The 26,041-nt window shown below is 43.7% G+C and overlaps 1 protein-coding gene across 9 annotated transcripts in view; it reads right to left on the reverse strand.

Annotated features, from left to right (window-relative positions):
• Positions 1-26,041, reverse strand: part of PSIP1 (PC4 and SRSF1 interacting protein 1) — a 243,462-nt gene that overhangs the window by 158,450 nt on the left and 58,971 nt on the right. For all 9 annotated transcript variants that reach the window (XM_077249249.1, XM_077249254.1, XM_077249248.1 and 6 more), the window contains exons 2-4: positions 23,092-23,223; positions 17,156-17,232; positions 5,147-5,285 (exon numbers count right to left, since the gene is read on the reverse strand). In XM_077249249.1, the coding sequence (XP_077105364.1) occupies positions 5,147-5,285; positions 17,156-17,232; positions 23,092-23,163 (288 nt within the window). In that variant the 5' untranslated portion in view covers positions 23,164-23,223. The remainder of the gene's footprint in view (positions 1-5,146; positions 5,286-17,155; positions 17,233-23,091; positions 23,224-26,041) is intronic.

Here is a 26,041-nt window from a genome sequence, read left to right on the forward strand (position 1 = left end):
TGACCTCCTCATCTCCCTGGTCCAGGAGCGAGTCCCGTTGTAGGACACCTGGGATCCACTGCACTCAAACAACGTGACGATCCGGCGCCTATGGAATGAGGTTGCCAAAGAGATGTGGGATGGCTGGGACAACACCCCAAATCGGGTCCGAAATGCATTTGGTAAGTATTGCACTGCAGTGTGAAGCAGCAGAGACCTTGGCCGTGCTCACACAACTGTGACAACTGTGTGTGATGAAAGAAACTCTCAGGAGTTTCTCTCATCACACACAGTTGTGTGAGCACGGCCAAAAGTCAATTTTCCGACCATAATGTTTTTTTTTTGTTTTTTTTTTTACAGGTGCCAAAGTCAAAACACGTTGGCGTTCGATGAAGGACCGCTTCAACAAGGACTTGCGTCAAGAGAGCCGTGTTCCCAGTGGTTGAGGAGCAAGGATCAGAAAATACAAATACCATCGCGTTCTGGCATTTTTAAGACCGGCCCTTGCCCAGAGACCGTAAGTATTTTTCCCTTGCATTAGGTTGTATTGTATTGCCATAATCTGTATATTTCTATTCCACAGGATTTTGCGTCTGGTTAATTTTTGGTATTAATTTTCTTTTTCCTTTTTTCACAGAACATGGAGCATTACTGTCGGCCCAGGTTCTGGAGCGGTCCTTCATCAGACAGCCACGGACCCGTCCCAGCCATCCAGCAGTGCTGCAGCAAGTGGGCCTGCCACACTAACTGGAGACCAGGAAGCTGGTCCATCAGGTGTTCCCCTTTCCCGGTCCTCTGCCACTGCCCCTTTTTTTGGGGCTCCTCCCGGCAGCGGCAGAGGTCATCGGACAGGTCCCTCATGCCCAAGTTTTTGCACTTGAGCTCGGTTTTTCACGAAGAACTCAAGGCTTTGGGTGACCGAATGGATAGTTCACTTACCAATATCAATACACGTATCCAGGTCACCAAAAGCCTTGACCAAGTAAAAGCCGAACTCCAGAGGCCAGCACATCATTTTTTTAACCAAATTGAGCAGGGCATGTCGGAACACCTTACTCCTGATCTCCAGCTGAGTGTCATGCAGGCCTGCAATGCTGCTTACGTGCAGGCTATGCAGCAGAGTCGGTATTTTCAGCAAACAGTGGTGGCATATCCCCCTGTGCCTTCACTGTCACGATTAACCTCAATGCCGACCTCTGCTGCATACCACTGCACGGCCACCTCTATTCCTAGCACTGCCGGACACCAGTACAGCACCACCACGATGCCGAGTGCTGTTGGACAGCCCACCGCCACCACCATGACAACCGCTGCTCCTGCTTGGAACTCCTCCACTGACACGACGATGCAGCAGGACCCAGGCATGGCCTTCCGTACCGCCACCACCACGATGCAGCAGGACCCTGGCATGGCCTTCCGCTCTACGAGCGCTATGGACTCTGGCATGGCTGCAAGCTCTACGAGCACTATGGACTCTGGCATGGCTGCAAGCTCTACGAGCACTATGGACTCTGGCATGGCTGCACGCTCTACGAGCACTATGGACTCTGACACAGTGCAGCCGGACCCTGACAGGTCACCCACCACGACATATGAGCCTACCGAGGCTTCCCAGAACCCAGCAATCACAAAAAAAAAAAAAAAAAAAAAAAAAACAAACAGCGGACTCTTAGTATTCCTCCCCCTTCACCTCCCAGTGTGTCTGTAATATCAGGTTTGTCTCACCCTTCCAGTGCGTCTCAAGCCTCTCGTGTGTCAAGCCCTATCCCCGAACTACCAGACCCCACTAGTTTCATTGCCCCTTCTCCTGCCACCTCTGCGTCGTCCACGGCTAGCCAGGCCTCAGTGCTTCACACCCCCCGTTTACATCACTCTACCCCAAGCGCAGTTAAAGAAATATTTTGGTTGTTAAAAAATAAATACAAGCTTTTTTGCCCCAATTATGTTTGGTTTATTGGGTCTTTCGCCGCCAGCAACACACACCGTGCGCCAAATAAGAAACTTCGCCACACACATTTTTTTGGCCACATCATAGCTCCAGTAGTTAGCAAATAAAAGACTGCAGCTTTGTGTGTCTTTAGTATAGAGATAGGAGGTGGGCCAAAAAATTAATTCATGTATTATCTCCATAATCTCTTCCTTCTGCTTAGTCTGTGACTAGTGTTGCAGTCTGAAGAGAAAATGGCGGAAATACAATGCAGAACCATACTCAACAGGTCAGGTGTCAAAAAACTCATTATTTAGGACACCTGACCTGGTGAGTAGAGAACTGCCTTGTATAACCTCAATTTTCTCTTCTATGTATGTAATCTATTCCACACAAAGTGAAGGGACGATGGTGGTCATACACGGCATATCTATGCTCACCTGCACAGGTGTCAGAAATCGTGAATTCATGCGGCTGTTATATGAGCATCATGAATTCATTATTTCTGACACCTGACTTGATGAGTATAGATCTCTTTAGTATGACAGTCATTGTCTCTTCAGTCTGTGTCCAATGGATACTGCAGAACAGAATCAGGACGCAATGACGTCAACAAGCTTACCACTAAAGCAACATGGCTGCCGTCACACTAGCAGTATGTGGTCAGTATTTTATATCAGTATTTGTAAGCCAAAACAAGGAGTGGAACAATTAGAGGTAAATTATAATATTAACATAATAACTAGCACCTCTGCCTTTATCACCCACTCCTGGTTTTGGATTACAAATACTGATATTAAATACATACCAAATACTGCTAGTTTTAGGACAGCCTTGGTTTGTAGTGGAAATACATAGGAGACAAGGTCAACACAACCAAAAATAAAGTTTATTAATGAGAATTATTATTAACATTTAAGAAAATTACTGGTACAGATAAAATTACAACAGGACATTTACACAACATTGTCCTGCCATGACACACGTCCAATATCAGAATAAAAAAAGGCAGCAAATTGGTCCCGCATGTGACCAACTTCAGCAGTTGACTGCAGTGGGTGATGCTGGTAATCCGGCAGTGGGTGTGCAACTGGTTCATCCAGTTCAATGTTGGGTTGCTCCTTTGCCATTATATAATTGTGCAGAACCACACAGGCTTTGACCACCTCGTCGCCTGTCTCCATTTTTAGATTAATGGCTGATGCAAGAATGCGCCATTTTGAGACTAGAATGCCAAAGGTACACTCTACTGTTCTTCGGGCCCTGGTCAGTCTGTAGTTAAAGATCCTCCTAGTGTGGTTCAAGTCCCGACTGGAATATGGCTTCAGTAGGTTTTCACACATCTGAAAGGCCTCATCCCCAACCATAACAAATGGCATTGGTGGACCTTGACTGTTGGGGAGCGGTTGTGGCCGTGGAAAATTAAAATTTTTGCCATACACACGGCGGCCCATATCAGAGTTCTTAAAAGTCTGGGAATCGTCGCCACGGCCAAAAGCTCCAATGTCCACGGCGATGAAGCGACAGTCCGCATCGGCTATTGCCATGAGCACAACAGAAAAATATTTTTTGTAATTGAAGTACTCCGATCCTGTTCTGGCTGGTTTGATAATGCGAATGTGCTTTCCATCAACCGCTCCCAAACAGTTTGGGAAATCACACACACTCCAGAATTTTTCCGCAATTTCAAGCCAGATGTCGACGGTGGGTAGGGGTATAAACTCATCCCGGAGTACATTCCACAAAGCCTGGCAGGTGTCCACAACTATTCCGGACAGGGTGGATATTCCAAGCCGGTATTGGAAGTGGAGGGATGATAAACACTCTCCGGTTGCCAGAAATCTGTAAGAAAAACAAACAAACAAAAAAATTACAATCTATTCTATTTATGGTGTGGTTACGCTAAAGACAGAAAGGAAAATACCCAAAAAATACACGTCAGAACACCCAAAATTTGAACTGTCATTGGTTTAGATTTGGAACGTACCTTAATGTAACCAGCAGACGTTCCTCGGGTGGAATCGCTCTACGGAGCTGGGTGTCCTGTCTCCATATGGTTCCTTGGACATGAGCAAGCAAATCCCAGAACGAGTCTTGCAACATCCTTGTATATTCATGGAATTTCTCCGGGTTGGCATTAAGCTCGCCATACAGCGTGTGATAGGCTCCAAGGCTCCACGGCTCTCACGTAGTTCGATAATGGGGTGTCTCCAAAAACGCCTACGCCGTCTCCTTCTCCATCTTTCGCGATTTCTGTCTAGCTCCCAAGCAAACGCACAGGCAAGAAACCGCTTGATGCTTAAATCCAGGCTGAAATAAAAGATCTCCATGCGAAGATCCATTCTGACACAGCATACAGGAGCAAAATCTGAAGATTTCAGCTGTTCAAGGGTCTATATAGAGAGATCCCATAATACATGCCCTCTGTAGTCCCATTGGCGGTTTCTGGTTATCTGGATTTTTCTCCTGTAAAATTTGTCCCCATGCGCACCAAAAACGCAAACGCAGGAAAAAACGCATAGAAAAGCATGCAAACGCTGCGTTTTTTTAACCGCATGCGTTCCCGCATGCATCTAAAAAAAATGCCACGTTCGTACGTGTTTCTATGCATTTTTTCCTTCACTTGCGGATGCGGATTAAACGCTGCGGATTCGAACGCTAATGTGAAACTAGCCTTACTTTCCAAAATTCTTATGAAAAAAATTACAGCACATCCTGCATTGTACTACTGTACCTAAGTTATTATATAAGTTAGGAAATGAGAGTCGGTCCATTTTTTACTAACTCCACAGCACTGTTTGCTACAGCACGCTGGCACGTTTCACCCACACTGACTGATATGCCAGTGTGTGCAGGGAGTAAGACAGCGAAGAAGGTCTTCTCTCTGTACCAGTTGCAAGCATGATATCAATGTGCTATTGCAGGGGATAACGGTACTCCAGACCTAGTACAATACACACTGAAAGGCTTACATTTTTTTTCTTTTAAACACGCACCACAGTTGAGTTCAGGAATAATACAGGGATTAATAGGATATTGCTAGAGTGCTGCTAATCGTAGCTAGCGATAAATCCTGCTGTTAGATTCCTTTCAATGTCTGGCAATTGCCAATTGTTATTCTTACAGAAATATCTCACATGGGGCTATGAACCCACAAATTTCTCACATATAATTGGAGGGAGGCTTTTCTGCAAATAATGACAAATTTAGATTCTAACTCTTCATTCTCACTTGGTTTACCTGTGGACTTGAGAACTTGACTTTGGGATTATTATCAATTTCCCATAAACCTTCATTGAATCCCTTTCGTTTATTTGGTTTAGCATATTTCTCCTTATTATCTTCATATGGGAATATGTCTTTTGGTCCTAAAAAAGCTCTTAAATGTAAAATAAAACAAAAACACATTGTTAGACCATGAAATGAATAAGTAGAAATACATTTATCACAATCTCTCATGTCATTATAAACTATTTTCATTTTTTTCTGCATGATTTAGAACCCACAACTTGAAATATTTAAAAAAACAAATAAAAGCTATTTTTGGACAATAGGATGCACTCCAGGTTTAGACAGCAGAAAATAGGAAAATCATTTTCTAATAATTAAAACTTCTCTGGCAGTGTAAAGAAGCTCTGCAGTACACACATATGCGCAACACTTCTGCATGTAGAGTACACGCACACTCCGCTACAACTACAACACAGTTTAGCTACATCAAAACACACTATACATTACCACGATTTGATGTTCCTTCCAAGTATGTGACTGCTCATATAACTTGAAAGGTCCTTCAGTTATTCAGGTGGAACATTCTGTGCAGGTGCTTGTGGTTCACTCTTCTGTCCAGCACGGATCAGATAGATCAGTGTGGGGCAGGAGAGGATAGAGCAGTAGTCATGAGTGAACGTGCTCGGATAAAGTGTTATCCGAGCATGCTCGAGTACCAACAGTGTCTGCGGCGTGCTCGAAAAATGTTCGAGTCCCCAAGGCTGCATGTTTCGCAGCTGTTCGAGAGCTGGAATATATGCATGGATTGCCTTTAAAACAGGCAATCCATGCATGTGTTGCAGCTGTCGAACAGCCACGAAACATGCAAGCGTGGGGGACTCATACATTTTTCGAGCACGCCGCAGACACTGTTAGTACTCGAGTATGCTCGGATAACAATTTATCCGAGCACGTTCACTCATCACCACAGAGCAGTCCTCTCAGTGATCTGTCCATATTCTTACTGATCAGGTGAAGCTGCCATCCGACTTAAAGGGGGGGGGGGGTTGGGGGTGGAAGTATCTTGGGGCCGATGCACACATTGCAGATTTGCTGCATTTTTTTTTCTTGCTGCGATTTGTCACAAAACCTGAAGAGTTTCCTGATGTCAGTAAAGTGAATGATAATCCTCAAGTCTCATGCACATGTTGCTTATTTGTGACTGGCAGACTTGGTGCAGCTTTAAATCTGCAGCATGTCAATTCTTTCAGCAGTGGGGAAAAATCTGTAACAAAAACGCATGTGAAAAACGCATCTATTTAATGCTGTGTTTTTCCTGACAAGAGATGCAGAAATGGTGCAGAAATATCTGCACCAAATACTTAAAGAAGTTGTCCACTACTATAACCTTTTTTTTTTTTTTTTCATAAATCTTGCTATTATGGGCCACTGAAAACATCTACTGTGTTTATTTTAGCAATATTACCTTTTATCATGCTGTAGCAGCACATTTTTGTGCTGGATTCAGCTCTCATGGGGTTAATCGACAACTTCCATTCTCCTGAGTCATTGTGCTCTAATACTACAAGTTCCATGATGCATTGCACTGGCCACTAAGCCTGAACTTAGCACACCCTCTCCAAAACACACCCCAACCCCTCCCTCCTCTCCCTCCTCTAGCTTCAAAAAGATTTGTGATCTCATTTCTGTCCAACCTCCTCTTTTACATTTGTCCAACCCACACTCCATTACAGATAGATAGAGGGAAAGATAGATAGAGGGAAAGATAGATAGAGGGAAAGATAGATAGAGGGATAGATAGATAGAGGGATAGATAGATAGATAGATAGATAGATAGATAGATAGACAGACAGACAGACAGACAGACAGACAGATAGATACAGATATATCTATGTCTATTTGCATAGGTATGTCTATATCCATGTTTCTAAACCCCTTCACCCCTGGAGCTTTTTTGTTTTCGTTTATCGCTCCCCTTCTATCCAGAGCCATAATTTTTCCGTCAGTATGGCCATGTGAGGGCTTATCTTTTGAAGAACAAGTTCTACTTTTGAACGCCATCATTGGTTTTAGCATGTCGTGTAGCAGAAAATGTGAAAAAAATTCAAAGTGCAATGAAATGGCAAAAAAAGTGCAATCCCACGCTTGCTTTTTGCTTGGCTTTTTGGCTAGGTTCACTAAATGCTAAGGCTGTGTGCACACGTTGCGGATCTGATTGCAGATCCGCAGCGTTTTTTGCTGCACTGAATTGCATCAAATCCGCAGTGTAGTGTACAACCAATGTAAGTCTATGGGAGCCGCAGACTTGTGCACATGCTGCGGAAAAAGCCGCACCGAAACCGCACCAAGAACTGCATCAAAACCGCACCAAAAACTGTATCAAAACCGCACCAAAAACTGTATCAAAACCGCACCAAAACTGCGAAACTGCACCAGGTTTTGATGCAGTTTTTGGTGCAGTTTTTGGTGCAGTTTTGATGCTTTTTTTGGTGCGGTTTATGCGCGGTTTTAATGCCGTTTTTGGAAATAAGTAAATAAACGGAAAATGTGCATGATTTGAATGGAAACATGCATGAAAAAACGGATTCCAAGGCCGGATTCATCATTTCACAGCTCAGTTTCATACTTTTTTTGCCGGATCCGTCGCTGTGCGTTTTTTCGCCGGACAGAAAAAACGTTCCTCTGTATGTGTTTTCCATCCGGTGGAAACAGCTTTTTTGACGGATCCGGCAAAAAACGGATGAAACTCTATGAGAAAAAGACGGATCCGTCGGAAAAAAATGGATCAGTTTTTTTCAAAACTCGCCGGATTGTGCCTCACGGCAAAAACCTGATGTGTGAAAGCACCCAAATATATGGATAGATACATCTATGTATCTATAGATATATCTATAGATAAATATATCCATAGATATATAATAGAAAGGCCGATGTTTCTATAAGGCTACTTTCACACTTGCGTTTTTCGCAATCCGTCTTTTTGGGAAAAAAACGGATCCTGCAAATGTGCTCGCAGGATGCGTTTTTTACCCATAGACGTGTATTAGTGAAGGATCGCGACGGATGGCCACACGTCGCGTCCATCGTGCAACGGATGCGTCGTGTTTTGGCGGACCGTTGGCACATCCGTCACGTCTGCCATTTTCTACCGCGCATACGCGGCCAAAACTCCGCCCCCTCCTCCCCGGACTTCAGAATGGGCAGCGGATGCGTTGAAAAACTGCATCCGCTGCCCACGACGTGCACAAACTTCACAACGTGCGTCGGTACGTCGGCCCAACGCATAGCGATGGACCCGTGCCGACGCAAGTGTGAAACAGGGCTTAATGAGCGTTTAATTTAATAAAAAACTGAAAAAAACGGCGTGGGCTCCCGCGCAATTTTCTGCGCCAGAGGGGGAAAGCCGACGGCCGGGGGCCAATATTTGTAGCCTGCTATGAATATCAGCCCGCAGCTGTCTGCGTAGCCTTTACCGGCTATTAAAATAGAGGGACCCCCCCAAAAAAAATGACGTGGGGTCCCCCTATATTTTATAGCCAGAAAGGCTACGCAGACAGCTGCGGGCTGATATTCATAGCCTAGAGAGGGGCCATGGATATTGGTCCCCCCCCCCCCCCGGCTACAAATACCAGTCCGCAGCCACCCCAGAAATGGCGCATCTGTAAGTCTACGTTCACATTAGCGTTCGGCGCCGCAGCGTCGCCGCATGCGTCATGCGCCCCTATATTTAACATGGGGGCGCATGGACATGCATTGTGCTGCGTTTTGCGACGCATGGGTTTTTTTGGCCGCAAGCGTTGGGCGCAGAGGACGCAGCAAGTTGCATTTTTTTTGCGTCCAACTTTCGGCCAAAAAGGACGCATGCGTCGCAAAACGCAGCGTTTTAGCGTGCGTTTTGTTGCGTTTTTGTTTGCGTTGTGCATTGCGTCTCCGACGCTGCGGCGCACAACGCAAATGTGAACGTAGCCTTAGATGCGCCAATTCCGGCACTGAGGCTGGTTTCACACTTGCGTTTTTGGACGCTGCGTTTTAGCGCTAAAAAATGCATGCGTTTTTTTTCCTATACTTAACATTAAAAACGCATGCGTTTTTTCGCATGCGTTTTGACGCGTTTTCGGCAACGCATGCGTTTTTGAACGCGCGCGTTTGTTTGCGTTAAAAACGCATGCGTTTTTATAGAAAAAAAAACAGAAAAAACACTGAAAAACCACCCACCACCATCAGGGTGATAAAGGGATCCAAACCCTAACCCTACCCCTAACCTCACCCCTAACCGTTTAATGAACATTTTATGACATAGTGCCACGATATTTCAGTGCCACGATATTTCAGTGCCACGATATTTCAGTGCCACGTATGTAAGTGCCACGTATGTAAGTGCCACGTATGTAAGTGTCACGTATGTAAGTGTCACGTATGTAAGTGCCACGTGCCACGTATATAAGTGCCACGTATGTAAGTGCCACGTATGTAAGTGCCACGTATGTAAGTGCCACGTATGTAAGTGCCACGTATGTAAGTGCCACGTATGTAAGTGCCACGTATGTAAGTGCCACGTATGTAAGTGCCACGTATGTAAGTGCCACGTATGTAAGTGCCACGTATGTAAGTGCCACGTATGTAAGTGCCACGTATGTAAGTGCCACGTATGTAAGTGCCACGTATATAAGTGCCACGTATGTAAGTGCCACGTATGTAAGTGCCACGTATGTAAGTGCCACGTATGTAAGTGCCACGTATGTAAGTGCCACGTATGTAAGTGCCACGTATGTAAGTGCCACGTATGTAAGTGCCACGTATTTCAGTGCCACGTATTTCAGTGCCACGTATGCAAGTGCCACGTATTTCAGTGCCACGTATTTCAGTGCCACGTATTTCTGTCACGTTTAGGGTTAGGGTTAGGCCCTAACCCTACCCCTAGCTATTTCTATTTATAGTGGGTTTTCTTGTGGATTTTGATGATTGGCAGCTGTCACACACTTCTCAGCATGCATTTTAAAAACGCAAACGCATGAAAAAACCCATGTAAACGCGGCAAAACGCCGCGTTTTTTTCTACATGCAAAAACGCATGCGTCTAAAAAACGCAGCGTTTTACCACGTTTACATGCGTTTTTTCACACATGCGGTTTTTTTAAAAACGCATGCAGATAAAAACGCAAGTGTGAAACCAGCCTAAGCCCCTCTCTTCCCACTCCCGTGTAGCGGTGGGATATGGGGTAATGAAGGGTTAATGTCACCTTGCTATTGTAAGGTGACATTAAGCCGGGTTAATAACGGAGAGGCGTCAATAAGACGCCTATCCGTTATTAATCCAATAGTAAGAAAGGGTTAATAAAACACACACATTTTGAAAAAAGTATTGTAATATTCTTCATTTAACCATACTTACCATACTTCAGCGCCTGCAAAAAAAAGTAAAATAATAAACCGTATACTACCTTTCCGCCGTAGTCCAATTAATAACGAGTGTCCCACGACGATCTCCCCTATAGAACAGTGACATTGGGTGATGTCACTGCTCTATAGGACCCTCAGTGACACACTGACAGGAGACAATGGCTCCAGCAGTGCATCACTGAGGTTACTCTAGTTCACTGGTCTCACTTTATGGCAATTGCTGCGTGGGAAAATATCTCACCCAGCAATGCCAATAGTGAGACTAGGGACTATTTTCTCACAGGGGCGTAGGAATACCTTGTGAGGAATACATGATGGAAGGATACCTTCCATCATTGTGTTCCTGGAGCCCCTGGAGAGTGGTCGCATCAACTGATGCTCCTGCTCTCCACGGGAGATCGTCGTGGGACACTCGTTTTAATTGGATTTCTGCGGACAGGGAGTATATTTTCTTTGTTTATTATTTTAATATTTTTTACAGGTGACAATGGCTTCGGGGAACAAAGTGACAAGTGATGGTGAGTATGTACTCTATGTTATATGTACTGTATGTCTGTAGTATGTATGTATGTACTGTATGTCACATGTAGTTGCATGGTGCATGTCGTCGCATGGTGCATGTTGTTGCATGTTGTCGCATGGTGCATGCCGTCGCATGGTGCATGTCGCCGCATGGTGCATGTTGTTGCATGTCGTCTCATGGTGCATGTCGGCGCATGGTGCATGTTGCCTCATGGTGCATGTTGTCGCATGTTGTCGCATGGTGCATGTAGTCGCATGGTGCATGTAGTCGCATGGTGCATGTAGTCGCATGGTGCATGTAGTCGCATGGTGCATGTAGTCGCATGGTGCATGTCGTCGCATGGTGCATGTCGCCGCATGGTGCATGTTGTTGCATGTCGTCTCATGGTGCATGTCGGCGCATGGTGCATGTTGCCTCATGGTGCATGTTGTCGCATGTTGTCGCATGGTGCATGTAGTCGCATGGTGCATGTAGTCGCATGGTGCATGTAGTCGCATGGTGCATGTAGTCGCATGGTGCATGTAGTCGCATGGTGCATGTAGTCGCATGGTGCATGTCGCCGCATGGTGCATGTTGTTGCATGTCGTCGCATGGTGCATGTCGGCGCATGGTGCATGTTGTTGCATGTCGTCGTATGGTGCATGTCGGCGCATGGTGCATGTTGTTGCATGTCGTCGCATGGTGTGTTGTATGTATGTATGTATGTATGTATGTATGTATGTATGTATGTATGTATGTATGTATGTATTTTTTTTTTTTTACATTCAACACATTAGCCGGATGATGGGACTACTACTGTCCCATCATTGACTAATGTGTCACTCACTGTCAGTGTAGCAGGCAGAGCCCGATGGGACTTGTAGTCCCATCGGACGATGCCTGCACACACACGCACAGCGTCGGCATGCACACACACACGCACAGCGCCTGCACACACACGCACAGCGTCGGCACACACACGCACAGCGTCGGCACACACAGTGCACAGCGTCGGCACACACAGTGCACAGCGTCGGCACACACAGTGCACAGCGCCGGCACACACAGTGCACAGCGCCGACACACGCACAGCGCCGGCACACAGCGTCGGCGCACACACGCACAGCGTCGGCACACACACGCACAGCGCCGGCACACACACGCACAGCGCCGGCACACACAGCGCCGGCACACACGCACAGCGTCGGCACACACGCACAGCGCCGGCACACACGCACAGCGCCGGCACACACGCACAGCGCTGGCACACACACGCACAGCGCCGGCACACACGCACAGCGTCGGCACACACAGCGCCGGCACACACGCACAGCGCCGGCACACACACGCACAGCGCCGGCGGGCAGAAGCACCGGCGGGCACATGCACCGGCGGGCAGAAACACCAGCGCCGGCGGGCACAAGCACAGGCAGACCCCCGGCGACCGAAGCACAGCCCAGCCACACATCATGATCCCAGCACTGAGCAGTGAGCACACACAGCCCCGCCCGCCCCCAGCACAGCCCTGCAGGCAGCCCCCAGCACCGCCCACAGCCCAGTCACTCTTGCTGAGTGACTGCTGACTGTGGGGGCTGGTCACGCCTGCTGCTGACGTCACGTCAATTTTCAGAGCCTGGAAATTGACGTGACGTCGGCGGAAATGAGCGGCGGCTGCAGTCTGGGGGTCATGTGACCCAGACTCAGCAGGAGGAATAGCGCCGCTCACAGGCGAAAACGTCAACAGAAGGTAATGGCACAATTCATTAGGGGCCCGGGGGGGGGGTACATTGGGGGGTTAATTGAAAGTAGTGGACAACCCCTTTAACATGTGAATATACCCTAAGTCTGTGTGCACACAGCGCAGAAATGGGCCAAAATCGCTTTGGAATCCTTATGCAAGCTAATTTAATGACAATCCTGAAGTGTTGTGCCCATGATCAGTAAATTTCCTTTCAGTATTTGCAGAGCGTTTTTTTCTGCAGCATGTCAATTCTTTGGGCGTTTCTGCGGTATTTCTCACCCATTGACTTCAACTGAGTCAGTCAAATCCACGGCAAAAACGCAGGTATAAAAAGGTTTGCGGATTTGATGTTTTTGTTTGTGTTTTCATGTACCGTACTTCCTATATAGATTCCCAAGCTGTCATCTGTGACAGCGTGGGAAAAACCGACGCGGTGGTTCTGATTGGCGATAACTAGTGATGAGCGAGTATACTCGTTGCTCAGGTGACCTCCGAGTATTTGTTATTGCTCGGAGATATAGTTTTCATCGCCTCAGTTGCATGATTTACGGCTTCCAGATACGCTGAATACATGTGGGAATTCCCTAACAAACAGGCATTCCTCACATGTATGCAGCGTATCTGGAAGCCTTAAATCATGAAACTGAGGCGATGAAAACTATATCTCCGAGCAATAACAAAGTGTTTTTTTTTTTTTTTTTTTTTTTTAAATAAAATAAATGTACAACTTTGTAAAAAAAAAAAAAAAAAAAATTGTTTGTCATCGCCATTTTCTGAGACCTTTAATTTATTTTTCTGTCAGTATAGCTGTGTGAAATCTAATTTACTGCGACTCGACATTTTACCATTTTCATAGACGGTTTGATCGCTTTTTATTGCCAGTATCCAAGTCAGCTCCAGTTAAATCCATAAGCGCAAAGGGACTAGAGAAAGGGTGAACTGCAGGACCAAAACAGATTAAATTAAGGGCTATTCTGTTTGGAAAAACAAAAAGGTTTAAGGGTAATTTTACTACAATGTTCAAATACAGTAGTGTTCAAAATAATAGCAGAACATGAGCTAATTACAAAATCTTTATACTAGTTTTTATTTCCATACATTGGGAACATTGCACACTGTTTTCCAATTCAAAACAAAGAGAAATGTATACATTTTTATCTATCATATTTTTCGGACTATAAGACGCACCGGACCATAAGACGCTCCTATGGTTTAGAAGGAATTAGGAAAAAAAATTTGAAGCAAAAAATGTGGTCAAGACCGTACTTATTGCCCCTATCCTGGTGTATATGGTCCCCTTATCCCCATCCTGATACACATGGCCCCCTCATCCCTATTCTGGTGTGCATACCCCCCTTTATCCATATCCTGATAAGCATGGCCCTCATCCCTAGCCTGGTATGCATATCCCCCTTATTTCTATCCTGGTAGGAATGGTCCCACTCATCCCTATCTTGGTATGCAGGCCCCCCCCATCTCATCCTAGTATGCATGGCCCCATCCCTAAGCTGGTATGATTGGCCCCAATCCCGGTCCTGGTATGCATGGCCCCATCAGGGAAAAGAAAAAAAAACAAAAAAAAAACATTACACTTACCTTCCCGGAGCTCCCTCGCAGCATCCTGATCCAGTGCCATGCTTGTAAGCAGCACACGGCAGGGAAGTCATGCGCTGCTTGCAAGCCAAAGGGCAGCTGCCTGATATTCACAGCTCTGCACCCCGGGAACGTGCGCGCTGAGAGCAGTGAGTATTTATTGCTCTTCAATAGCGCGTGGAGTGTCAGCCGGAGCCGTCCTGCAGCTGCCGATGGTCATGGATGTGGAATGCGGTGAATATTCATTCCCTTTAGTAGCGGCACACGTGACCACCGGCAGCCTTAGGAAGCTGACGGCTGACACTATACCCGCAATTAAAGAGCAATGAATACTCACTGCTCTCGGCACACACAGTCCTGGGACACAGAGCTGTGCGTATTCCAGCAGATGACCTTCGGCTTGCAAGAAGCTCATGACGTCCCTGCCATGAGCTGCTTGCAAGCATAAAGCAGCTGCTGGCACCGGAGCAGGATGATGCGAGGGAACACCGGGAAGTTAAGTGTAATGGTTTGCTTTTTTTTAATGTTTTCTGATGTGGCCATGCATACCAGGGTGGTGTACATTCATACCGGGGGGGGGGGGGGATGGGAAAAAAAAAATCATACCAGGACGCTATTAAAGAGAAATTAATATTCATTACCCTCTACGCCCATGGGCGTGGAATGGAGTGAATATTCATTTCTCTTTAGCAGCAGGCACAGGAGTTAGCCGCAGCAGCCGATACCACTCCCTCGCCTCCCCACCACAGCCAGAGCTGGTACATCCGGATTATAAGATGCACCCCCTATTTTCTTCCACATTTTTGGAGGAAAAAAAGAGCGTCTTATAGCAGCATTTGCATTTGTCTTGAGAGTCTCTGATTATCCTGGAGCTGATCATTGGCTGAGCCTTTGCCATTCTGGCTATTCTTCTATCGATTCGAATGGTAGTCTTCAGTTTTCGTCCTCGTTTCTCTGGTTTGGCTTTCTATTTTAAAGCATTGAAGAAAATTTTAGCTGAACAGCCCATCATTGTCTGCACTTCTTTATAAGTTTTACCCTCTCCAATCAACTTTTAATCAAGGTACGCTGTTCTTCTAAACAATGTCTCAAACGATCCATATTTCTCAGGCTTTCAAGGAGAAATGCATGCACAACATGTCCTGGCTTCACCCTTAAATAAGGGCCACCTGATTCACACCTGTTTCTTCACAGAGTGATTGAACTCCACACTGCTATTATTTTGAACACACCCCCTTTCAATTAATTATTCTAATACAGACTTAAAAAACATGCAGGTCACGAATGCGGAGTCTGTTGGTTTTCTTAGAATCTACCGCACCGAATTGTTTGACATGTGGTAATATAATTTATACCAAAAACACTGATTAATCTGGTTAGTCATATTGAACTGCTATTATTTTGAACACTACTGAACATGAATGGACAGTACAGGAATTTGGCACCCAACAGTGACAGGGCGGGCCATCCACTTCATCTAGAGCAAGCCGCACAACATACAGCCCACTGTCTTGGATGCAATGGCTCCATCTTCCCATATTCAAATGTATTCACGTCTTTCAGACGCGAATACATTTAAACAGTGGCATCAGGATCGGGGCAGAGAAAACACTCATCAGCCCCCGCCACGACGTGCAGCATTGCGATTAGGTTAGCATGCTACTGTTGTCATCACACTGCTGTAGGTATCTAGGCCACACAGGCAGATGAGATTTCAGGTACCGGTAAGCACTCTATGGAGGAGCTGAAAATGAAATGTTATTTTAGATGAAAGGCTGGGGAGGAAGGGTTTTTTTTTTTTTTTTTTTTTTTTTTTTTTTTTTTTTTTTTAAGAGGGGCACTGTGGCGGAGCATTGCTGTCGGTGGTTCTGAAGCCGCATTCATGTGCTGACAGTGGTTCTGATCTTGCACACATGTAGCAATCCATAACGCGTTTCATGGCTATGTTAAAACCTAGAGATTTAAGGTTATGAGGATGATTCAGCAAGTTTCTGATCCAAGTATCGCAGTTTAAGTTCGTGTGTGTTCACACTGATTTTATTTGGAGCAGAAACTCTCAAAATCTGAAATACTCAATATTTGGTTTCGGCGATGTATTAATGCATTAATACATGAATGGACAGTACAGAATCTGTCACACCTAGGCCCACAACAATGATGGTAATGGTGGTTTTGGTGATGTATTCATGTAACTACCCCGTTAAAGACAATATTTGCTGCCCTTGGAATTGGTTCAGTATGGCATTGTGGCCGTTGAATCGAAAAAATGCTGTGCACCCCTGATCTAGAGGAAATAAAGTTTAATCATCATCACAGACAGCAATTGTTTGCTGTAGGCGCAAAGAGACTGTGGAACCCTCTTGCCAAATTGTAATAGTTGATTCACTATACTTTTTCTTTTGAACTAGTACATGTTATAAGTACTAGATTTCTGAAGATGGGACATTGATCCAGGGAACTAGTCTGACTGCCAAATTTGGAGTTGGGAATCAATTATTCACGAATACAGGACATCTACTTCAGGTGTTTTTTGCCCATTCCTTACACACCACTTTAGGATTATAGGTAAAACTCAAAATACCTTTATATTATTTCAACCTTAACAACCATGTCCTATGACTTATTCCTCTAGCACATCTCAAAGATTTATATCTGGTTGTCACTACTATTGAAGATCTGCTCAAGCAGTCACTGGCCATCTCAGCTTTAACAGAAAGCAAAGAGTGATTTTATAAATTACTTTATACAACCTTTCTAAATTAAACAAACAATTAGGAACTCACGTTTCATGGGTGCCAAAAAAGAAAATGGGCATTTTATTTGTGGAAGGTTTTACAGCACCATCAGGAAGTTCATCCACCTGTAGATATAGGATAACAAATGAAAAAGGATACAAAAATTAGTATTTCTTCCTGGGTTAATCAGGAATCTTTACACAATACTGAAGATATTATAAACCCTAAACCCACAAGCCTGTTTTCAACCTTCCTGACAAGGCGAAATTTTACAATTCTGACCAGTGTCACTTTAAGGTGGTAATAACTCTGCGGCGCTTCAACATATTCCAGTTACTCTTGTTGTTTTTAGTGACATTTTACTTAATGCTAGTGGTAAATTTTGATCGATATGATTTGCATTTACAGGTGCATCTCACAAAATTAGAATATCATCAAAAAGTTAAATTTATTTAAGTTCTTCAATACAAAAAGTGAAACTCATTATATAGAGTCAATAAAAACAGAGTGATCTATTTCAAGTGTTTATTTCTGTTAATGTTGATGATTATGGCTTAGAGCCAATGAAAACGCAAAAGTCATATCAGTAAATTTAGATTACTTTATAACACCAGCTTGAAAAAATGATTTTAACATCCGAAATGTTCGCCCACTGAAATGTATGTTCAGCAAATGCACTCAATACTTGGTTGGGGCTCCATTTACATCACTTACTGCATCAAAGCGGCGTGGCATGGAGGCGATCAGCCTGTGGCACTGCTGAGGTGTTATGGAAGCCCAGGTTGCTTTGATAGCAGCCTTCAGCTCGTCTCCATTGTTGTGTCTGGTGTCTCATCTTCCTCTTGACAATACCCCATAGATTCTCTATGGGGTTGAGGTCAGGCGAGTTTGCTGGCCCAACTGTTGTTTTTAAACCAGGTATTGGTACTTTTGGCAGTGTGGACAGGTGCCAAGTCCTGCTGGAGAGTTAAATTTCCCTCTCCAAAAAGCTTGTCAGCAGAGGGAAGCATGAAGTGCTCTAAAATGTCCTGGTAGACGGCTGCGCTGACTTTGGTCTTGATAAAACACAGTGGACCTACACCAGCAGATGACATGGCTCCCCAAACCATCACTTATTGTGGAAACTTCACACTAGACCTCAAGCAGCTTGGATTGTTTGTTTCTCCAGACTCTGGGACCTTGATTTCCAAGGTCTAGTGTGAAGTATCCACAATCAATGATGGTTTCAGGAGCCATGTCATCTGCTAGTGTAGGTCCACTGTGTTTTATCAAGACCAAAGTCAGTGCAGCCGTCAACCAGGAAATTTTAGAGCACTTCATGGTTCCCTCTGCTGACAAGTTTTTTGGAGATGGGAATTTCATTCTCCAGCAGGACTTGGCACCTATCCACACTGCCAAAAGTACAAATACCTAGTTTAAAAGCAACAGTATTACTGTAGCAAACTTGCCTGACCTTAACCCTACAGAGAATTTAACCCGTTAAGCCCTGAGGGTGGTTTGCACAATAATGACCGGGCCAATTTTTACAATTCTGACCACTGTCCCTTTATGAGGTTATAACTCTGGAACGCTTCAACGGATCTTGGCGATTCTGCCATTGTTTTCTCGTGAGATATTGTACTTCATGATAGTGGTAAAATTTCTTCGATATAACTTGTGTTTCTTTGTGAAAAAAAATGAAAATTTGGCGAAAATTTTGAAAATGTCACACAAAATACTTAATAAGTAACATTTCCCACATGTCTACTTTACATCAGCACAATTTTGGAACCAAAATTTTTTTTTGTTAGGGAGTTATAAGGGTTAAAAGTTGACCAGCAATTTCTCATTTTTACACCACCATTTTTTTTTTATTTTTTTTAGGGACCACATCTCATTTGAAGTCATTTTGAGGGGTCTATATGATAGAAAATAGCGAAGTGTGACACCATTCTAAAAACTGCACCCCTCAAGGTGCTCAAAACCACATTCAAGAAGTTTATTAACCCTTCAGGTGTTACACAGGAATTTTTGGAATGTTTAAATAAAAATGAACATTTAACTTTTTTTCACACAAAATTTATTTCAGCTCCAATTTGTTTTATTTTACCAAGTGTAACAGGAGAAAATGGACGCCAAAAGTTGTTGTACAATTTGTCCTGAGTACGCTGATACCCCATATGTGGGTGTAAACCACTGTTTGGGTGCATGGCAGAGCCCGGAAGGGAATGAGCGCCGTTTGACTTTTCAATGCAATATTTGACTGGAATTGAGATGGGACACCATGTCGCGTTTGGAGAGCCCCTGATGTGCCTAAACATTAAAAAAAAAAAACAAAAGTGACACCATTTTGGAAACTAGACCCCCCAGGGAACTTATCTAGATATGTTTTGAGAGCTTTGAACCCCCAAGTGTTTAACTACAAGTTTATAACGCAGAGCAGTGAAAATAATTTTTTTTTTTTTTTTTCACAAAAATGATATTTTAGCCCCCAGTTTTGTATTTTCACAAGGGTAACAAGATAAATTAGACCCCAAAAGTTGTTGTCCAATTTGTCCTGAGTACGCTGATACCCCATATGTGGGGGGGGAACCACCGTTTGGGCGCATGGCAGAGCTCGGAAGGGAAGGAGCGCCTTTTGGAATGCAGACTTAGATGGATTGGTCTGCAGGCGTCACGTTGCATTTGCAGAGCCCCTGATGTACCCAAACAGTAGAGACCCCCACAAGTGACCCCATATTGGAAACTAGACCTCCCAAGGAACTTATCTAGATGTGTTGTGAGAACTTTGAACCCCCAAGTGTTTCACTACAGTTTACAACGCAGAGCTGTGAAAATAAAAAAAATATATATTATTTTTCCCACAAAAATGATTTTCAGCCCCCCAAATTTTTATTTTCCCAAGGGTAACAAGAGAACTTGGACCCCTAAAGTTGTCCAATTTGTCCCGAGTACGCTGATACCCCATATGTTGGAGTAAACCCCTGTTTGGGCGCATGGGAGAGCTCGGAAGGGAAGGAGCACTGTTACTTTTTCAACGCAGAATTGGCTGGAATTGAGATCGGACGCCATGTCGCGTTTGGAGAGCCCCTGATGTGCCTAAACAGTGGAAACTCCCCAATTCTAACTGAAACCCTAATCCAAACACGCCCCTAACCCTGACACACCCCTAACTCTAATCCCAACCGTAAATGTAATCCAAACCCTAACCCTATCTTTAGCCCCAACCCTAACCCTAACTTTAGCCCAACCCTAACCCTAACTTTAGCCCTAACCCTAGCCCTAGCGGGAAAATGGAAATAAAATACATTTTTTTAATTGTATTATTTTTCCCTAACTAAGGGGGTGATGAAGGGGGGTTTGATTTACTTTTATAGCGGGTTTTTATAGCGAATTTTTGTGATTGGCAGCTGTCACACACACTAAGATACTTTTTATAGCAAAAAAGTTTTTGCGTCTCCACATTTTGAGACCTATAATTTTTCCATATTTTGGTCCACAGAGTCATGTGAGGTCTTGTTTTTTGAGGGACGAGTTGACGTTTTTATTGGTATCATTTTCGGGCACGTGACATTTTTTGATCGCTTTTTATTCCGATCTTTGTGAGGCAGAATGACCAAAAACCAGCTATTCATGAATTTCTTTTGGGGGGCGTTTATACCGTTCCACGTTTGGTAAAATTAATAAAGCCGTTTTATTCTTTGGGTCAGTACAATTACAGCGATACCTCATTTATACAATTTTTTTATGTTTTGGCGCTTTTATACGATAAAAACTAATTTATAGAAAAAATTATTATTTTGGTATCGCTATATTCTGAGGACTATAACTTTTATTTTTTCGCTGATGATGCTGTAAGGCGGCTCGTTTTTTGCAGAACAAGATGACGTTTTCAGCAGTACCATGGTTATTTATATCTGTCCTTTTGATCGCGTGTTATTCCACTTTTGTTCGGCAGTATGATAAAGCGTTTTGTGCCGCTTTTTTTTTACGGTATTCACTGAAGGGGTTAACTAGTGGGACAGTTTTATAGGTCGGGTCATTACTTTGCCCCAGGGGGGGGACATCACAGATCGTTTGCACAGCACTCTGTCAGATCAGCGATCTGACTTACAGCGCTGAAGGCTTACCAGCGCTTGGTAAGCCACCTCCCTGCAGTACCCGGATGCAGCCCCGCGGCCATTTTGGATCCGGGCCTGCTGCAGGGAGAGGGGAGGTAAGAGACGCTCGGAGCAACGCGATCACATCACGTTGCTCTGAGGGTCTCAGGGAAGCCCGCAGGGAGTCCCCTCCCTGCGCGATGCTTCCCTATACCGCCTGAACACTGCGATCATGTTTGATCGCAGTTTGCCGGGGGTTAATGTGCCGGGGGCGGTCCGTGACCGCTCCTAGCACATAGTGCCGGATGTCAGCTGACACCCGGCTGAGTTCGGCCGCGCTCCCCCCGTGAGCGCGGCCGAACCCTATGACGTACTATCCAGTCACTGAGAATTAAGTCCCAGGTCACCTTGACGGGATAGTACGTCATATGGGATTAAGGGATTAAGGGGTTAAGGGGTAGTGTCAAGAGGAAGATGAGAGACACCAGACCCAACAATGCAGACAAGCTGAAGGCTGCTATCAAAGCTTCCATAACACCTCAGCAGTGCCACAGACTGATCACCTCCATGCCACGCCGCTTTGATGCAGTAATTGATACAAAAAGGAGCCACAATTAAGTATTGAATGCATTTACTGAACATACTTTTCAGTAGGAGAACATTTTGGATGTTAAAATCATTATTCAAGCTGGTGTTATAAGTATTCTAATTTACCGAGATAATGACTTTTGGGTTTTCATTGGTGGTAAGCCATAATCAACATTAACAGAAATAAACAACTGAAATAGAGTCATTACAAACAGTGATCTAATATAGGAGTTTAACTTTTTGTATTGAAGAACTGAAATAAATTAACTTTTTGATATTTTAATTTTGTGAGTTGCACCTGTATTTATGAAAATTTTACAAAAAAAAAAAAAGGAAAATTTAGCAGTCTTCAAACTTTTACCATTAGGTTTTTGGAACACAAATTTTGGCTGGAACAGATAGCGGACGCCATGTCACATTTGCTTAGGCACGGCAGTGGAAAACCCCAGCAAGTGACCCCATTTTGAAAAGCATACCCCTCAAGGAACTTCTCTAAAGGTGTGGCGAGCACCTTGAACCACAGGAGTTTCACAGAATTTTAGAATGTTGAGCTGTGCAAATGAAAAAAATACTCAAGCAAAAATGTTGCTTTAGCCTCAAATTTTTATTTTTCACAGGGGTATAGGAAGAAAATGGACAATAGATTCTGGGATCCATTTTCTCCTGGGTACGCCGCTACCCCATATGAGGTGGAAAACTATTTGGGCACATGGCAGGGCTTGGAAGGGATGGAGCGCCAATTGAATTCTGAAGCACAATTTTTGCTGAATAGATTGTGGAAGTCATGTCACATTTGAAGAGTCCCTGACATGCCAACACAGCAGAAACCCTCACAACTGCTTATGGGAGATGATGCACATGAACTGGTCAGATATTGACCGCAGCACATAAATGGTGAACAGTGAACAGCAGCGATCATAACTTCACTCTGGCTACTTCTGTTGGTGAGTGACCTCTGCTTTGTAACATATGCATCATCTATAGCGTCTCAAGAAAGCTCAGCTTCTGAAACTCTGCACACTTGCAAATTACAACACAGATGTACCATACTTACAAGTCCATATGTGTTAAGGTGCTAACTAGGACTAGGGTTAGCTCCATAGCTCATAGTGGCCGCAGTCACCATTGACTGCAGCATCTAAGAAGTAAAATTGCAATGAAATGAACAAATTGCTGCAGTGATCACATGGGTATTGAAACTTAGACACTAAATTATGTATGTGAACAACTTTGTTTTTATAAAAAGGAATAAAAAAAACCCACAAATTATTCATAGAAATGCAGAAATTCAGATTTGAAATTAAGAACTTAACTCACCCTAGCAGGCCAATGAGGATACCCCTTCATCTTGGCGAAAATTAAATCTCCAGGTTTGAAGTCACGAGTCATTGTCTTTCGATAAATCAGAGACAGCAAAAGAAAATGAAACTGTTTAAGTCCAAAATGTGCCTACAAAGGTGACAATAAAAAAAAAGTCAATTAAAGAATAGTTTGGTTAAAGGGAATCGGTCAGTAGGTTCAACCCTCCTTAGCCATCTATATGGGTATGTAGGCTCATAGAAAGTTCAGTAAAATGATACTTTAACCCCTTAAGCCCCGAGAGTGGTTTGCACGTTAATGACCGGGCCAATTTTTACAATTCTGACCACTGTCCCTTTATGAGGTTATAACTCTGGAACGCTTCAACGGATCCTGGTGATTCTCACACTGTTTTCTCGAGACATATTGTACTCCATGATAGTGGTAAAATTTCTTTGATATTACCCGCGTTCGTGAAAAAAACGGACATTTGGCGAAAATTTTGAAAATTTCGCAATTTTCCAACTTTGATTTATTATGCAATTAAAATCACAGTGATACGTCACACAAAATACTTAATAAGTAACATTTCCCACATGTCTACTTTACATCAGCACAATTTTGGAACCAACATTTTTTTTTGTTAGGGAGTTATAAGGGTGAAAATTTGACCAGCAATTTCTCATTTTTACAACACCATTTTTTTTTTTAGGGACCACATATCATTTGAAGTCATTTTGAGGGGTCTATATGATAGAAAATAGCGAAGTGTGACACCATTCTAAAAACTGCACCCCTCAAGGTGCTCAAAACCACATTCAAGAAGTTTATTAACCCTTCAGGTGTTTCACAGGAATTTTTGGAATGTTTAAATAAAAATGAACATTTAACTTTTTTACACAAAAAATTTACTTCAGCTCCAATTTGTTTTATTTTACCAAGGGTAACAGCAGAAAATGGACCCCAAAAGATGTTGTACAATTTGTCCTGAGTACGCCGATACCCCATATGTGGGGGTAAACCACTGTTTGTGCGCATGACAGAGCTCGGAAGCAAAGGAGCGCCATTTGACTTTTCAATGCAAAATTGACAGGAATTGAGATGGGACGCCATGTTGCGTTTGGAGAGCCCTGATGTGTCTAAACATTGAAACCCCCCACAAATGACACAATTTTGGAAAGTAGACCCCCTAAGGAACTTATCTAGAGGTGTGGAGAGCACTTTGACCCACCAAGTGCTTCACAGAAGTTTATAATGCAGAACCGTAAAAATAAAAAATTATATTTTTTCACAAAAATTATTTTTCGCCCCCAATTTTTTATTTTCCCAAGGGTAAGAGAAGAAATTGGACCCCAAAAGTTGTTGTGCAATTTGTCCTGAGTACGCTGATACCCCATATGTAGGGGGAACCACCGTTTGGGCGCATGGGAGGGCTCGGAAGGGATGGAGCGCCATTTGGAATGCAGACTTAGATAGAATGGTCTGCAGGCGTCACATTGTGTTTGCAGAGCCCCTAATGTACCTAAACAGTAAAAAAAAAACCCACAAGTGACCCAATATTGGAAACTAGACCCCCCAAGGAACTTATCTAGTTGTGTTGTGAGAACTTTGAACCCCCAAGTGTTTCACTACAGTTTATAACGCAGAGCCGTGCAAATAAAAAAAAAAAATTTTTCCACAAAAATTTTTTTAGCCCCCAGTTTTGTATTTTCCCAAGGGTAACAGGAGAAATTGGACCCCAAAAGTTGTTCTCCAATGTGTTCCGAGTACGCTGATACCCCATATGTTGGGGTAAACCCCTGTTTGGGCGCACAGGAGAGCTCAGAAGGGAAGGAGCACTGTTTTACTTTTTCAACGCAGAACTGGCTGGAATTGATATCAGACGCCATGTCGCGTTTGGAGAGCCCCTGGTGTGCCTAAACAGTGGAAACCCCCCAATTATAACTGAAACCCTAATCCAAACACACCCCTAACCCTAATCCCAACGGTAACCCTAACCACACCTCTAACCCAGACACACCCCTAACCCTAATCCCAACCCTATTCCCAACCGTAAATGTAATCCAAACCCTAACCCTAACTTTAGCCCCAACCCTTACCGTAGCCTTAACCATAACCCCAACCCTAACCCTAGCCCTAACCCTAACCCTAATGGGAAAATGTAAATAAATACATTTTTAAATTTTTTTCCCTATCTAAGCGGGTGATGAAGGGGGGTTTGATTTATAGCGGGGTTTTTAGCGGATTTTTATGATTGGCAGCCGTCACACACTGAAAGACGCTTTTTATTGCAAAAAATATTTTTTGCGTTACCACATTCTGAGAGCTATAATTTTTCCATATTTGAGTCCACAGAGTCATGTGAGGTCTTGTTTTTTGAGGGACGAGTTGACGTTTTTATTGGTAACAAAATCGGGCACGGGAGATTTTTTGATCGCTTTTTATTCCGATTTTTGTGAGGCAGAATGACCAAAAGCCAGCTATTCATGAATTTCTTTTGGGTGAGGCGTTTATACCGTTACGCGTTTGGTAAAATTGATAAAGCAGTTTTATTTTTCGGGTCAGTACAATTACAGCGATACCTCATTTATATCATTTTGTTATGTTTTGGCACTTTTATACGATATAAACTATTTTATAAAAAAAATAATTATTTTGGCATCGCTTTATTCTGAGGACTATAACTTTTTTATTTTTTCGCTGATGCTGTATGGCGGCTCGTTTTTTGCGGGACAAGATGACGTTTTCAGCATTGCCATGGTTATTTATATCCGTCTTTTTGATCGCGTGTCATTCCACTTTTTGTTTGGCGGTATGAGAATAAAGCGTTGTTTTTTGCCTCTTTTTTTTTTTTTTCTTTTTTTTTTTTTACGGTGTTCCCTGAAGGGGTTAACTAGTGATATAGTTTTATAGGTTGGGTCGTTACGGACGCGGCGATACTAAATATGTGTACTTTTATTGTTTGATT

Source organism: Ranitomeya variabilis, chromosome 1 (assembly GCF_051348905.1).
Source record: "Ranitomeya variabilis isolate aRanVar5 chromosome 1, aRanVar5.hap1, whole genome shotgun sequence".
NCBI lineage: Eukaryota > Metazoa > Chordata > Amphibia > Anura > Dendrobatidae > Ranitomeya > Ranitomeya variabilis.